The sequence below is a fragment of the Limulus polyphemus genome, unplaced genomic scaffold, assembly GCF_000517525.1.
Source record: "Limulus polyphemus unplaced genomic scaffold, Limulus_polyphemus-2.1.2 Scaffold3210, whole genome shotgun sequence".
NCBI lineage: Eukaryota > Metazoa > Arthropoda > Merostomata > Xiphosura > Limulidae > Limulus > Limulus polyphemus.
Window position 1 is genome coordinate 64,977 of NW_013668820.1, and position 18,097 is coordinate 83,073.

At 29.2% G+C, this 18,097-nt stretch overlaps 1 protein-coding gene across 18 annotated transcripts in view; it reads left to right on the top strand.

Annotated features, from left to right (window-relative positions):
* LOC106468903 (calcium-dependent secretion activator-like) overlaps positions 1 to 18,097 on the top strand; it is a 118,396-nt gene that overhangs the window by 60,420 nt on the left and 39,879 nt on the right. For 9 of the 18 annotated variants that reach the window (XM_022397273.1, XM_022397274.1, XM_022397275.1 and 6 more), the window contains 4 exons: positions 8 to 131; positions 1,038 to 1,067; positions 4,836 to 4,945; positions 12,173 to 12,184. In XM_022397273.1, the coding sequence (XP_022252981.1) occupies positions 8 to 131; positions 1,038 to 1,067; positions 4,836 to 4,945; positions 12,173 to 12,184 (276 nt within the window). The remainder of the gene's footprint in view (positions 1 to 7; positions 132 to 1,037; positions 1,068 to 4,835; positions 4,946 to 12,172; positions 12,185 to 18,097) is intronic. The other 9 variants (XM_022397283.1, XM_022397284.1, XM_022397287.1 and 6 more) reach the window with 3 other exon arrangements.

An 18,097-nucleotide genomic window follows, 5' to 3' on the forward strand; every position in this document is an offset into this window, starting at 1 on the left:
TTTTAAGGTCCTTATGAAAGATGTTATGACTCCTGCCGCTCCAGAGGAAGTTCGAGGAGTTATAAAAAAATGTTTAGAGAATGCTGCCTTAGTCAACTACACCCGCATTTCTGAACAAACAAAAATTGAAGGTAGATAATTGGTTTTGTTTCTGCTTCTATTGGGGTGAATTATAATGTTACACTGTTTTTGAAAAGTTGTAAAAGAAACAATTTACTGATAATTAGGTATTAAAGTTGCTAAGAATAGAGGTTTTGTTTGCCTGGTACATAAACAGTTGTAATACAAATAGAATGCAGTTGAATGTTTGTTAAAGTATATTATTGTTTAGCAATAGGTTAGGTATGTAAAATATGAAGGGAGATTGAGCTTAGAGTACAGAATGTTTTTACAGCTTGCAGTAACAAACCGTGAAGTTGACTTTTTATCGAGGGCTAAAATCATACTTTAACATGTATATGCTGTTCATGTTCAAGTTTTTTTGCAAGAGTTTTTATAGTCTTTTTTTGTGTGTTTGTGTGTGACCTTCCTACACCAAAATTTTTATATTAAGTAACAGAGTAGAACATTTAAGCAGGATATGTCTCTTACAGTGCATTTGAAAGAATCCAGGAGTTCTTTCTTAAGCTTCGTATTTACAAATAGGTAGTTAGGTTTACCGGTTGCTTTTCATAGCATTATATAAAAGTAGCTAACTTGAAAGTGAGTACAGTAATGTACTATTTATATAATTTGTAGAGAAGAATGGTAATTATTAAAACCTTTTAACGTGGGAGAGATATGCATGTATGTGCTGCTTTCTAACAAAGTTTCAATATGTGTAAATGTTTAAGGCTGTTTTGTATCAAATAATTTAATGGTTATTGAATGTGGTTTCCTAATATGAATAGAAGATGTATATATATATGTTACTAATCATTTTCATCTATAGACATAATAAATTTTTCTTTGTGATGTCAACAAAATTGGCCTCTTATGTCTTTCTGTGTTTGTAATATTTTTGATCTTTCCCGTGTTTTGCATTGCTACTTTTGCAGTTGGAAATGAACCACCTCCACAGCTTCAAGGTATACCCACTTTGCTTTTGCTTGTTCTTGTTTTTGCTGTATAGCTGTTAGTATTTTTAAATACTTCTCTGCCTGCTTTTGTTTTCTTTGTGTAGCTGTTATTGATGGTTAAGTATTCGTTGCTTCTTACTCAACAGTGAACTATTTTTCAATAGTTTTTAAGTCAGTATACAGTATTTACTAAATCTGTATTGTTTTTATTTGGCAGGTTGTCATATTGTAAACATAAGTTTCATTGACATGTACATTTATCTTATTCACAGTCAGATATTATTATTTATAAAATTGCTATACAAACCAAATTTTAAAAGTTTACTTATAATACAGATTTAAAAAATCTAATAAAAGTTAAATAAGTTTAACCCTCTCCAGACCAGAAAGCACCTTTTAGGTGTCTACTGCACACTTCATATCAACTTTCAAAGTTTAAGTAAAAATAATAATTCTAAATTTCAAATATTTTTTAACTCGGTCATAGTTTAGAATAGATATTTTGCCATTTTGTAACACTTATTTAGTGTATTCACAAACAAAAATGAAAAAAATTCATAGTTACTTTTTTGTGCAGCTCTGTAAGTGATGTACTTATCAAAAAAGTTTAGAATTTTTCTGCCAATACCAAAATATAGATTTATATTTTTTGAAAAAGTATCATCCCCTGAGAATATAGTTATCTATGTTTGTTTCTTATGACTTTCCTCTTATTTTGCTGATTTTATTAGTAAAACCTCTTAGTCCCATTCAATTATGATCTCACCGCATGTGTTCTCAGCAACTAATAATTAAGATCAGCTTTGAAAATAGCTACAGGCAAAGTTTAAGTAGCATTGGACAGAGCAGATTATAAACTATTTATGTCAATGTAGATTCAGTAAAGTGGTGTAAGAAGTAGTGTATGGTTTCCTGGGAAAGTGATTAGATGTAGCTTTTGCAGAGAACAGTAAAATCTAGTGTGATGATTAGAATTCGCAAGAACAAACCATTGATCTGGAAATTTTTTATAGTTTCTTCAGGTTTTCATTTGGTTCCTGAAAATGTTTTTGTTAAATTATATTTGTTTGAGGGTACAGAAATTTTCTTCCGTGATAAGACGTCAGGTGAGCCTAGTTAGGTTTGAGAGTATAGTAGATGACAGCAAAATATGCTGATAATTAAAATCCTTATTTATTGAATATTATTATTATTATTACATTTATCGTATTCAAAATAACCTAATAAATAAAATATATTATAATTTATCTGTCTGTCTACATGTGTGTGTGTATTAAATGTAAATTGATCTTGACCAAAAATATTGTGACATTCTGTTCTGATGCCATTTTGAAAAGTCAAGTCCTAGGCCACTGTTGAATCTTTGTCTGTCTTACCAGTGTTTTTTACAATTAGTCAGAGATGATGACTACTACTTTCAGTAAAATATAGTATTAAAATAAACACATCAATGAACATCAGTTAAGTTGAAAATAATTGGATATATGAAATGGAACTTTCTAATCAACATTAAATTCTGAGATGAAAGGAAGTATTTTAATTTATGTTTTCAAAACAGTGTCTTGTAAGAGAACTTTGGCAGTTTCCTTTAAAAACGTTACATGAACTCGTTATATACTGTTTAGTAAGTTCTTTTCATGCAATTTGTTTATGTATTTCCACTGTGCACTGTAAGAAGGAAAATAAATAATTGGATATTTACAACACTCCTCTGGTCTGAAAGGTTTATGTATTTCCACTGTGCACTGTAAGAAGGAAAATAAATAATTGGATATTTACAACACTCCTCTGTAAGAAGGAAAATAAATAATTGGATATTTACAACACTCCTCTGTAAGAAGGAAAATAAATAATTGGATATTTACAACACTCCTCTGGTCTGAAAGGGTTAAAATGCAGTAGAATTCCTTATGTAATTTGAACTTTGATTATAATGAACTTCAAGTTTGATTTTCTTAATTGAATTTTGTAAATGATTTTATTACTGAATGTTAGGCTGTTTTTTTGTTTAATTTTTTTTAAACTAATAACTTTAAGTACCCTATAAGAGCTTTAATATTTTATTTGAATAACTGAGAGATATTTTTAAACACCTATTTCTACTTCAGAAATAATCAGAATTGTTTATTCCCATGAGGTTGGTGGATGTTGGTTATGTTTTTACTTAGCTATTGTTGTGCAGGGTGATTATAAAGAAAATTCCATATTTAAAGTATTTACATTTTAAAAACTACATGTCCTATTGGAACAATATTTCACCATAAGCACATTGAGAATAATAAGGTTTATTCAGGAATAAGTAGGTTTAACCATGTAATCAATTTAAATGTGGTGTTTCCTTTATAACCACCTTATGATTATAATTTTTTCAATCTGATTGGTTAAGAAGGAGAGTAAAGAAGATAATGTATATGAATTAATTTGTTACTTGAATTTATTAATTTGCTCCTTCATGTCTGTCATGCTTGGAGCTTAGACCTTCTCACACTGGGTACTTACAAATCAAATGTATATACAAATGTTTGTTACACAGTTAATTACCACAGTTGTATCCAAAGCTTTAAATAATTATCTTTTTTGTCAAAAGTCTACACTGGTTTGTTCAATTACTTCAGAACACAATTGACAAGACAAATTCTTCTTCTTTACTCTGTTGTTACAATACAGTCTGCAACAATTCCATGATACTCTCCTCACAGCTAAACCTACAAACACAGTCAACTTCTGTTTGTCCATATCTCTATTAACTTTGTTTAACTTACTTCTTAACTGTTAACTTTATCGACCCGTATATGTATGTGTGTATTTATATATATATATATATATATACATACTTACATACATACACGCACACACAAACAATAACAGTCTCCACACACTACTAGACATTAGAATGCAATAATACTCAATTAATGCAAAAAGAAAAATTCAGATGGTTCGAGTAACATTATGTCAAATCCCAATTACATTTCAAACCTGCAATAAACTTTTGCTTCTAAAAATAACTTGCACTATAGTTAAATTAACAGTTGTTTATATCTAACAATGTGCTAGGTAAAAAATACAGTGGTAATGATAGGTAATGTATTAAAGAAGTTTGTTGATCTCTGTTACTGAACCTTGAATAAAAATTTGATCATTACTCACATTCTGATGCTACCAAGACATTAAGCCTTATATTGAACATAATACATGACATTTTTCTTTAAGTAGTGTCACTAGTGGTACATACTTTTTTTGTGAATAAATTTCTTAGTATCCATATATCCCAATCTCACACAAATTTTGTGCAGTTTTTAAGAATTATTAATTATTTAAGTATTTAATACATAATTAATGAAGTGCTGCTCTACAAAAGGCATATAAAATTTTTATTCATGTAAATCACACAATGTTGAAAGTGGAATGAATTTTTACTTTCCTTCCATTCATAGAGAAAAAATTCCAGAGCTTTTTAACTAATTAGGAAAAGGCTTTTAATCTTTGTAAATATTTTATTTTCTGTTTGCTACAAAACAGGTAGAAGATAATAGTTATAAATTTAGGATGAAAACAAAGGTATTTTATGTTTCACATATTAATATTTTTGGACTGATTAGTTTTGAATGCTCATGACAGGATTTTAAGGCATTTATCTTGAATTAACCTTCATACAAAATAAAATTACTTATCAAAATTGTTAGCATGTTTGTCATATATTGTGGTATAATTACATTGTTGTGCAGTTTGTTGTTTTATAGAACTGAATGAATTCAACATGTTTTTGATTTTAAACAGAGTCCACCACTGATTTATCTACTCCTCCCAATAAGAAACTCGATGACTTGATTCACCTTGCAGAACTTTGTGTTGATCTACTTCAACAGAACAATGAACATTACTCAGAGGTGAGTTAGATCTGGAGAAGTGTGATAAGAGTTTATTTTGCAGGTAATTTTTTTATAAGTAGATGTTTACATTAAAAAAGTATATTGAGCATTGTAGAGTAGAAAGGAGAATTAATAATATTTTTGTTGCTATGAAAATTGAACATTTCATCTCTGAAAACTGAAGTTACAAAATTTCAGTAACATAGCAATAACAAAGTTAACTCATGCAAGTTAATCAAAGATCATATCATTGACCCTTTGAAAATTAGAAGGAAAGCCCCAAAAGAAGAGTAAATGTCAAATAATAACCACCAAACCCTGGGTAAGTACATTTGAGATTAAAACAAAAAAACGTGCTGCCATTCTTTTTTATGTGTGACAAGCTGAGGTACCTGCTCTTAGTCTGGGTTATGAACTTAAAAAATTTGGGGTTGGATGCTATGATAAATAACACAAAAATCCTAACTTTCACACTATTTATTTATAACATAACAAATGGTTACAGTATTCATTATTACCTCACCAAAAGTTTTGTATAAGGTTTAGAACTCAGTATGTATATACTTTAAACATGGTATACACTGTGCGATGGTCAGGGTAACTGTATTAAGAGGTTGCTAGCAGCCAAAGTAGTGACTGTAGGGGTGCTTTCAACACTCTGCTCCTAATGTCCTTCCACAGTGTTGTATGTGATTAATTAATTGACAGTCATTGACCACAAAAGTGTCTTATGAGCTGAAGTTTAAATGTCATGGATCAAAATAGGAAGTGGTTATAACTTAAGAAACAGCTCTTCATATTAGCCTTATGGTGCCTATTGGCATAGAAACTTCTGCTGAGTTTATGTAGTATTCCAATAGTAGTGGCCACTTTTTTCATTGCATTCCTCCATAGTGCACTCTCTTAGATATATATAAGATGTTTGTGTGCTCTCCCCCCACACTGTGTATATGTTGTTTTATATAAACTTTATTTATTTAGTTTTTGTTTTAGGATGTGGTGCCATATTTGAATATAGTTAATATTAACTTGTGTCAAAGATAATACTCAATAACAGGGATAGTTGGGGTGGAGGGGGTTGTGTGCCCACTATTAACATGCCCCTTGTTCCTAATTATCATCCCATAAAGTTTGGTTGAGATTGGCCCAGTGACTCGGAATAATTGGATAACAAAAAGACACACACACAACACAGATTTTTGTGCTTCATATATAGCAAAAAGAATAGTCAGTACTATAAAAAAATTTTTCTTATTGGACAGCTTTTTAAGCAGTACATCTTTTGTACTTTGTATGAAAGAACATGTTTATTCTACTTGCCTGTGAACATAAGTAGTTATAAAGCCACATGGAGTTTGTGTCAAGTTTTGTTAGTAAAACCTCTTACTAGCAGATTTTGTACTCTTCAAAAATATGACTAGCATATTTTATTGATTGACAGAAAAACACACTAAAACTGTCATAAGAATTATATAATTTAATTTTCTTATAATTTAGGAAAAAGTAACTTTTGAAAATCATGTTCAGATCTACCTCACTGGAATGTTCCTTATTTGGTGTAAAAATTATTTTCACCTAAATTTAAAGTATACACACACATACATGCCCAAAGTATTATTGTATAACATGAACTTTGCTGTTAAAAAATTTCAAGTTCTAAATTGCAACTTAACTACTTAAATAAGCATATCTAGGTCTGATATTTCAATGTATTTTGTAATTCTTGGTGAAAACTGTAAGCTTGTATTTTTCTAGTATATGGTTTTTTAGAAAACACTTTGAAGAGCATGATTTTTGAAAAATTAGTATTTTGTAAAATTTCTAAAATGCATTTACATTTTTTCTATAACATTTATTTTTCAAGATTGCTTATGATCAAAATATTTATAAAAAATCAAGAAAAATTAACTAAAAACAAATTGAAAGAGAATTGAGAAACTTGTATCAACAAAACTTAAAATAGAAATGTTTCATATTATCATATATCTATTTTACATATATTTCTGAACTTCAAATTTTTCAAAACTTATAAGATTTTATAAAATTATAAATACAAGCAAAAACATCTTGAACATTTGTAACAGATCAAAGAAAGTCTTAATGTATCAATTCTAAATATTATGTGCCAGCACTCTCAGGTATCACATTACACATTGAAAACAAAACAAGTCAGTCATTAGCCCAAAAGAAAAGTGAAACATAATTTGAATAACTTGTAACTCTAAGCTGAGTGTGTGTCACATTTTGATCTGATTGGGGGGCACATAAAAATGAGTCACAAAACTTAAAAATGCAAAAAAAAAAAAAGAATAAGTGTCTAAATTTGAGGCCTTGGCCAATTCCACCCCACTCTCCTCTAATTGGCCCTAATTATATATCTTAAATGTAAACACATTTTGATAATTGTTAGATGACAGTTTATATACTTATTAGGTTATATAGTTAGGAAATTTTATTCAGTACCTCTTCTGTTAGTCTGCTTTGAAGTGAACAGATAGATGTAATAATTTTTTGTTGTTTTTAAATAGTGTTTTCAAACATAGTGTAACATCAGATAGATTTAATGGTAGAACTATCCACTGGTAGAGGGTAAAAATGTATAAACCATTTAGGCATATTGATGTTGATAAAGATTATGAAAATTGAACTTTTCAAGTAGTTTCTTTGTTGTCAGAGTAGTTTGTGGGAATATCAAAAATTTAAATTTACTTATTAAATTTATAAAATATAACTTTTTTTCTATTATTTACATCAGTTAAGACTAATACAAGTGTTTTGTTTTTGTTGTTATTTGTAATTAACCCTCTCGCAATGGCCATCCTTTACTGCACATGTCACGAGGTTTTAGTGACTTACATTCAAAATTTAATTAATCTACTTTTTACATTCTATACCAATTAGTATAACATAAAATCATAGCTAATAATCCATATTTTAATAGTATATACATTTTAAGTTTTTAAATTTATAAGGCAATATTTATAAACAAAAATCCTTAATTTCCCCTAGTGTGATACATTTTCTCTAGGCATCTCCTCTTCTGTATTTTATCCACTACCCCTCCAATAAGTATGGAATTTAACATAAATTACTAACTATAAAATTGTCATTGCTCAAACAAACCATAATTATTATACCCTTCAATTTTGTTTGGTTACAGAGCTATCAAATAGAAAATTGGACCCCTCCTGTCACATCCTCTCTTTCAGGATTTGTTAATAGTTCTCTCTTACATTTAATTATATATTATTTATAACCAATAGAAAGCCAAGGTTTTCATTTATCAAATTACATATTATATAACATTGTTTTCTGAACAGAGAATTGTCAGTTTCATTGTTAGTACAAGCTTTGTTCCCACAGGAAAGAAAACGACTAGCTTGGATGATTTTGTAATGGTTCTTGTCACATAGTTTGAAAGCCACAAAAATTGTGATAGTTAGGGGAAATTATCTACTTTTATACGTTATTATTCTATGTTCTTTGGTGCATTATTTAATTTTTTAAAAATTTTGTGCATTACTACTATTAGTATAAAAAAAAAAAGTAAGGGTAAGTGTCATCGACAATCGACAACAAGAAAATAGAAGAATCGGGTAAATGCTTTTTTCGTGTTTTTCATATTTATTATTATAATAAAAGTAACTAAAATATAAAAATAGGAATCTCTTTAGATTAGTTAAGGTTAGATTAGATAAAATAAATAATAATATAATAAAAATATTTCATGAGGCACGCAAGCGAGTAGTTCATGGGTAACATAATTCAATAGCATAACCCAAGTGATTTAAAACTTATACTGGTGCGAATAGTAGTTAGACAGGGTTCAAAAGGCAATGGAACAATAAATTTCAATTATAAATAGCGTTAAGTTTAAGCTACTTAGGACAAACAAATATTGTTTCGTGTTACAATTTGAAGTCATTCTAAAAAGAAAAAGTATAATTTAGATTTATTTTGGGGTGTTTTTTTTTTGTTGATGGTTATGTGGACCAACATTATATAGAGTTAGGGTAGAGAAAATAACAGACGAAATTTAAAGTTTTACTGAAAACAAACATTTGAAATGTATTTAGAGGTTTTAGAGATTACACAAATCAAATCTGAGATTTCTGAGATGAAGAAAAGTATTTTTAATCTTAACATAAAAACCACTTTACACAGGGACTATTGAAAACAAATACTTGATATATTTACAGACAAAAATTTTTTAGTTTATTTAAAACACTACACAAAAAAATATGATTTTTTGTGAAGGACTTGTAATGTTTACTGAAAGACCTCCAAATTTTGTGAAAATATACATAATATGTTAAAAATTAGTAGTATCAAATCTATACAGACTATACGAGTACAAAGAGGTCACGTGGTCAGTCAAATAGACTGAGCCCATGTTGAGAGAGTTAAAAGATATTTTACTGATCCCAAGTTTCTTTGTTATTCTAATTTAAACATCTAATTCCGTGATGAAATTTAGTTGAATGGATGCCAACTGCCTTGTATAAACACAAGTATGGAAGACAACATTTTGAAAGTCTTTTGAAACATTGTCCTCTATGCTGTTGTTTGTATAACAGTCAGTTGCTGTCCATTCAACTAAACTTCATCATTAATACTCTACCTAAACAAACTATCAAAGAATATCTAATTTTATCTATCATTCTAGAAGTAAATTTAGTCAGTAGCCCTTCACTTCCCAACACTGAAATTACTTTACAGCAAAAACAGAATACAAAATTTTTATTGAATGCTTTCTGTTGTATATGTTTTTGGCTTAAGTACTGAAAAGCATTAGGAATAATTCATTTTTAATAATCACAACCTGACTCTATGGGTATTGTAAACAATATTTTGACTGTGTATTATATTCTGTATATTACCTTCAATCCTTCCTGTCTGTTCAAAAACTGTTCTTGTTAATATTTTTTTTTAACAGGAAAAAAAAAGATTTTCAGAATTTAATTATTGTCATTTTGATGCACGTTTCTGTATTTTTTTTCCTCATGGTAAAAAGTCACTAAATGTAAACAGATGTATTTGCTACTAATCCTGTTTTGATGATTTCAGTATCCTGGTATATTTTATGGTACCTTGCTTATAGAATAACTAAAAATTTATAACCACTATTTTAATGACAATGTGACTTGATTGTATTTTACATCCTGTTTTTGAACTTAAAAAAGATTTTAGCTAGTTTTTAATCAATGATTTGTGTATTTGAAGAGCATGATGACATATTTTGACATTATACTTTTTTCATTGTTATCGAAGGTTACTGTAATTCTCTTTAGAGAATCGCATCATTCTTGAATTATTCAGACTTATGGTAGTATAGGTGAAATAGCTTGTTTATGAGCATGAATAGCTGTAGATGCTTTAAACCATTCATCTTATTTGAAAGTATCTTTTTTACATGAATATATTATCTTTAAGCAGTGCTAATGCTAGCTGCTGTGTTTAATAATGGTACTTTTATTACTGATTGATGCATTTTAAGGTTCATGAACAAAACAAAGCCAATGGTTCAGGTAGGTTTTCGTCAGTACTGTTATAGAGCTAATCAAACTGACTAATACATTTTGAAGTGAATGGTTGATCCTTTCAGTTTTTGCTGTTTTGATATCTAGTGAGCTAAGTAAGTTTATAAAATCTGTCTTCCAGTTGTATGAAGGTTGAATAAAATTTGCAGTCCTTCAACAAGATTGTTTTTTAATTTAATTATTCAAATTATATTACCAGAGTGTAAAACAGTTACTTGTTTAACATCAAACCGCTACAGTTTTTTAACTGAAAACACAGTGGGCAAAGAAGTTTATAAAATGTTTTCTTATAAAGGAGAACATTAAATTTAAGCCATTACCATTTTTCAGATGTTTAAGTGGTTTGGTACATACACGTTAACATAAGTTTAATTTTCTAAAATTAGTTTCACTGTTAGGTAGCTGATTAACTTTTACAGGTAACAGAAGTAAAACATATATCCTTCAGCAGTGTGGTTTAAATTTAGAGGGTAATAGTAGTTGTGAAACGTGTAGTCTCTCAGCAGGGTAGTTGCTTATAACTTTGTAGGGTTAATAGATGTAAAACTTATTTAGCATCTCAGCAGAATATTTTAGTTCATTGAGATCAAATAGAATTTCAAGAGGATAGTAGAACTTTATAACAGTGTTCAGAGTTTGTTATAGCAAAACAAAATTCAGATAATAGGATAATATCAAGAATGCAATTTACAGAAGCAAATTTCATACGTAAAACAATGTAATGGAATTCAGTTTATCAAAACTAAAACAAAATTCAGAGGATAGAGCAAAATTATAAAATATAATCTGTTGAAAGTAAATCAAAACTGAGGACATAGAACATTATTGCACAGTTCAGTTTCTAGGAAGTAAAGTATGCCATATCAGCACAGAATTTAGTTTATTAAGGTTGAAACAAATTGTAGAAGATAAACACTATAGTAGAATTCATAGTTATTAACTAAAATAAATAAGATTTGCAGTTAGAACAGTAGCATATTTAAGTTTATCAAGATTAAAACAAAATTCCACATGTAGAACAGTATATTGGAATACAGTTTCTCATGAGTAAACAAAAGTCAGAGGGTAGAATGGTATAGCAGGACAAAAAGTCAAACAATGAAATAATATTTCAGTTGACTGAAAGAGGATGTTTATAGCAACACAAAAATCTGATGGTTGAATACCATAACATAGTTCTTTTTATTCAAAATAGAGCATTAAAAGCATACAGAGGTATTTGGACCAAAGCCATATTCAGTGATATTAAAACACTAAAATTGTGAAGAGAGTGCAGTATAGTTCTGTTCTAGTACTGAAGTAATTTAATTTCCTTCAGACCCATGGCTCTTATTTCAACATCTAAACCAGGTGAGCGCAATGTATATATCTTCTTGTGTGAGCATGTTTTTTTTTTTTGTTTTTATGTTGAGTGTAATATGTGGTAAGTATTTATGTAAATATTTTGTAATGAAACATAGTGTTGCTATTGTTTTTCCTCATTTGTTCTGCTTGGCACTTCTAATTTGTATGCTTGAGCTCTTAAGTTTGTTATGATATGCAAGGGCTGTTAACGTTGCTGCATATTCCATTTGTTTAACTAATGATATTGTAGCATGTTGTTTTGTGTAAATTTCTTGGTGTTGTGAAATCTGTTGTAACTAATACTTGTTGTTGTGCTCTTTCCTGCTCTCCCTGTGGTTGGTGTTTGCTGTTTCCGCTTCAGGCCTTTCGATCGGTGAGTGGTTTGTGTGTGGTGATATCTTTTTCTTTCTTTTTTTTTTGTATTCTTTGTTTGATATATTATTGCAGTGTTGTTTTTTGTATATTCCTGACCTTACAGTGACCTCCATCAAACTCAAGCTGTCAATGGAGAGAGAGAAAAATATTGGGGAAAGTGTTCTGAATAATTTTAATGCTTTTTAATGGAGGCCATTGTCAGGACAGGATAGATATATAAAATATTTGTTTTGTTTTATTTCTGTAGAAAATATTGCAGAGAGAAAAAAGCAAAATAGAAATAAAATTAATACCTTTTATGTGTGTCAAGTGAAGAAAAAACTTGAAATGTATAGTTTAATACCAACGTTTTTAAAACTTAATAAGAGACTTAAAATGTAGTAAGAATAGAATCAATAAAGATTTTGGTCTTAACCTACCTAAGATACATCAGTTTGCATATATTATATATGTCTGTACATACATTTACAAGAGTAAAAGCAGGAGTATCAAACAATATAAAATAAATAAATTTGATACTAAAGGTTAAAACCATTTTTAATAAAGGTACTGCTATAAAAATACTTTAAAAACTTTTCATTTAAAAGTTATTAACAATTTAAGCTAGTAATAAAGTATGTAATTAAAGTTCATAAAGATAAAATTGTTACAAAGTATTAAAAAGACATTGAATAAGTGTGTGCTTTGTGCCTTTTTAACCAGGTGATTGTTGGGAGTGAGAATTGAGTATCTGGCTGGTGCCATTTGACACATTAAACAATGATCAGACATTGTTGAATAATTTCTGTGGTCAAAGAAATATTATTGAACTTTATTTACATTTTGTTTTTACCTTATACATGCTAGAAAATATTTGAGTCTTCTTACAAAGATATTCTTAAATCCTAATTTGTTGTTTAGAAATCAAACAGAAGTATTTTTTATTTTCATTTATTGTAATTTTATGTTCAGTAATGAATACAGTAAAACTCTTTGTTTAAATCTTAATATCTCCAGCTATTTTAACTGTTGTTTTATTCTATATTTTTCTCTATGTCAAAATTTAGTTAACTACAGTTTATGGTGTAGTAAGACTGTATATGATTAATTACACAGGCCTGCGATGGTTTTATTGTCTTGAAATGTTTACGTGTTCTTCAGTAATTCGTGTATGCTGAATCTGAAAATATCTATTTTTCTCTATCACCTACAGATTTTCCACAAAAAATGTCGTAACACAATATGTAAAAGAAAGACCACAACATGTAGTTTTGAGACTAAAAAATGTAGACTTCACCAAAAAAATCAAGATGAATGAGGATGCATATTCGTTTGACATCATTTTTTTTTTCCTTCAGTTTGTTTGTATTTTTATTAACAAACATAATAATAAAAATTTTCATTATGATAAACAAAATAATAATTTGATCTAAATGAGAGTTTTTTTTTTTCTTCTCCATTTGCAAAACATCCTTACATGATAGAGAAGATGAATATTATTTTCTAAATTTGCATAGCTGAATTATGGAAAATCTGTTATTAAAACCAAAACATTTTTTATAAAGTTTAAATTTGCAGGCCTGTGTTATTTGCCCCAAAATTAACACCTTACAAAACAGTGTCTTGGACAAATCGAATGGTATCTTTACGGCTTTGTCTTTCTGTATATCTCTCCTCTTCACCAGTTTCAAGAGTTGCCACCTTTCAAAAATGAGTATTTGGCTTCTTATGGGATATTTTTCATTAACTGGTTGTGATAGACTGTTACTGTCTTCATCGGTTGTAGTTTTAAAGAATATATTTTCTCAAATGCACCAGTTGCATTTAGCACAAATTATGATGCAAGGAAAAATAACAGGATGTTAGTAACAATTTCCTAAAATACATACAGGACATATGCCTTTCCACTATTCTAACTACAAAAGTTCCTTAGATTCCATTGGCAGGTATGGTATACCACATATGTTTGCAACTAAATGGGCCGTTTCTTACTTTAAAATTAGCCAACTGTGTAAGAACACTTAGCTGATATTTATAACCTTGGAAATTGGCCACAGCCACAATGAGAGTACATGCTAAAACAAATTCCTTCTCTTTCAGACCCTTTTGTTAGTATCAAGTCAATGATATTTTGATTGACCATTGATGGATGCTATCCCTTATCTGTTTCTTCTCAACTCTGATGTGTAAACTACTTTTTTTTTTTGCTTATGCTTCTGTCATTGTATGGTGAGGAATTCTTGCTTGACATAAAACAACATTGCTGTGATCTACTTCTATCCTTTTAGTTGATTGTGGCACAGGGTGAAAGAACTCTGATTTTAGAGTTTCACAAACACAACACTTTATCAAGGATCTGTAGGAAAGCAAGCATGAACTATTTTCTAGAGCAACTGACCTTAGAGAAGCTTTCTTCAAGGTTTAAAAATCTTTGGGCCATTGAGTTCCACAAGATTTACTAAATTTTACGGCACTGGACTGCTGGAGTAGTTGGTACTTCAAAACAACAACTTACACTCATTTCCCTTTAAAGAATTTAACAATTCCTCTGTCTTTATACAGATATGATAAGAATATTTTCAGGTTCTCTATGTTGTCATTTAATAGCTGCATTGTATGAGCTTTACACTCGAAGCAGGTGATGTGTCAATATTCAGTTTTCAACATTTTTCATTGTGGTCCTATCTCAATAATAATATTTCAGAATTGATCTGAACAGTAATTTGCAGTGTGTAAACTTTGTTGGTGAATAAGTGGATGTTGAGTAGTTACCATAAAATATATTATTTCTTCATTCTAAATATTACTTGAATCACCAGATAACATGAAGAAGTGACAAGCTTCTCTATTAAGACTGGTTTTCTGTTTTTGTCCATATTCTTAATGCTAAGAAGGCTTTTTCTGGTTACTTTTGGCCAAAAAATTAATAGATTTGGGGCAGCTTGTGAAAGAAGTCCTGTATATATAGAGATTTTAAAAAAATGGGGTTTTGTTTGAATAAATTGCATAAGCAATCAAACTTTCTTTTCTGGTCATGCAATATTCTTTCCATGAGTATAGTAATGCTATCTTGATATTGGTTTCTGGCACTCAATAATGTGGAGTGAAAAGTGATGAAATGTATCTTTCTCACTTGTAGTATTAGTTTCATCAAAGCAAATTGGATGGGCATTGTATATGCTGATGGTGAGAATAAATAGAGGAGTGACAATGTCTTTGGCCTAATTCCTCTTGAATTATCTCCTTCACAGTTACAAGCATGTAGGACAAGTGTTTAATAAATGTTGGTTCTCATGGTCATTGTGTATTCAGTTGAATAATACTTGTGCTTGTTTTAGCATTTTCATGGTAATGAACAAACTTCCAAACGAGTGTGTATGAATTTTGCTACCAGTCATAAGTTTGTCATGTTTAGTCAGAACAAAATATCACTACAAAAGTGTCACTTTACTATTTTAAAGCTAATATAGGATATTCATGTCACTAAAATAGCTCTTCACATTTGCTGACATTAAATTCTCTTGGTAATTTTCAACTATTAGCAGCACTGCATCACCAATCCCAAATAATCTTATCATTCCAACAAATAAACAATATTTTTAAGTTACAGAACCAGCAAGAATGATCTACACTGTAATAAAAAAAAACTGTTAAAAAAAACACACTAGGTAAAACAATTTTTAATATTAATGTTTATACTAAAAAAATTAATTGAAGCCATATAAAGTAATGATACAGCATATTGGCATCATACAGATATCATATTCAACTTGTTTACTTGGACTAGACTGTTTCAGTAGGCCTTTGTGGACTATAGGTTAGGCTTAAAGAATCCTATAAAGTAACTGATTCTGACAAATGCTTAAGCTTTGTCGTGTTCATTTCCACATTTGTCAAGGGAATTAATATAAATATTTGAAAAAATTTGACAGTTGTCTAATAATTAGTTGTCAATGAACCCTATAGGAAGTAATTTCATTGTAACCTTTTACGCAAATTTAAATATTCTGCTTTGTTCATCTGCTTGGAAGACTATATCAGTTGTGCAGTAATATGCTTGTGATTAAAGAAATATACTCAATTATTTAAATTTCACTTTATTTAATTTTTTCAAGTATGACTGATGTAGTCACATATGCTAAGCCGAACATTTTAACAGTATCTGGTAAAGCTCAATTTTGATGCACTTTTCAACACTTCTCAACTGATGTATATTGTGAATATTTAGGAGTAAAGAATTGGATATCCACATCAGTGATTTGAATTGTATTTGTTTTACATCTTAGCAAAATGTTTAGTGGTATAAGACTTAACTTTAGTAATTAATTACTTCTGATTAAAGCGAGCTACCTTGTAATGAACATAGCTGATTAAATATAATGTTCAAATTGTATAACTCATAATGATTAGAAGGCATTGTTTCATCATTTAGGTACCCATACTGTTAACGATAGTTTTGACAGTAACACCAATATCTCAAGTCTTGGCCTGTCCCGGAGGCTTAGACTAGTTCCAAATCCATATACTAAGCTAACAATAGAGAATAATCATTATAATAAAATAGTAAAAATAAGATTAGAAATAAAAAAATAAAAGTAGATATATTTAACATTCTAATCAACACTAAGTTATTGCTCTATGATGTAAATATTAACAGAATTATTTTTAAGCTTTATTGAGTGACCTAGGAGATATATTAATATTGATTAAAAAGTAGAAAGTTGCACTTTTTAAAGTATTTTTGTTGTATTTATTATCAAACATATCATTGTGTAATATAAGAATGCCAGGATAGCATCAGGTAATTATTTCAATAAAGTTGTCATGAGTGTTTTGATTCCTATGCTGGTTAGGGTTAAGAAAAAGCAAGAGTTTAATAGTCATATGACTCATCTGACATGGAAATTTACTAAATATATTATGGATAAAAAATGTCTTGACAAACTAGCCATAATTAGTTGTGTGTGTGAATTTTTCTTTTTCTCATCAAAAGGTGTGATTTCAAACACCTAAACTATTTTAGAGTATTAGTAGGTGAGTAAAGGATGTTACATCAGATGCACAAATAATTAGTTTGTCATTTACATGTGAAAACCAGCTGGGCTTTAGCTCTGTGGAGGAAACACAATCTGTGATTTGATTGAATGACATTTCTTTAGGTTTAGTTTAGAGTATAAACTATAAATGAATCTGTAAAACATTTCCAGAGAACTGAGAATTTAAACTAGATTATTTCTGTTTTCTTCCATAAAAAATCAATTCTACTTAAATACCACAGTCCTTGATTTATATGAAGATTAAGAATGATAGTTATGAGATAGCTTTAAACTGCTAGCATAGTTTCAAACTGTCATAATGGGAGATAATTTATTAAAATAATTCAAAATGTGTTATTTTTATGCATTTATTATTTATATATATATATATATATCTTTATATATATGATAATTCAAGTTCTATGACAAGTCCTGCAATTCATAAAATGTAATTTTATTTTTCATTGCCAGTAATGTGATTAAAAGCTATGTAGCTTCATCTAATTTTGTGAACTAAATATCGGTTTAGATTTTTTATTGATAATTGTCTCTTAGTTTAAATGACTTAAAAAATATCTTGGGATGCATAGGTCAAGAAGTTTTATATTTTCAAGACGTTTTCAGTACACTGTTACCAAAATTTACATTTTCATTTGACTGTGCACTATAACTTCTAGATCAGATTTTTTTTTATATATAAAATGTTTTCTTGTTTGTTGTAAAGCACAAGGCTACACAAATGACTATCTGTGCTGTTCCTACCACAAGTATTAAAATCCAATTTAGAGAGTTACAAGCCCTCATACTTACCGCTGAGCTACTGGGGGGTAACATATTGTTACGTCTCCTGTTGTTAATTAATTTTCCGTAACTTCGTTCCGACGAAACTTAAGCGA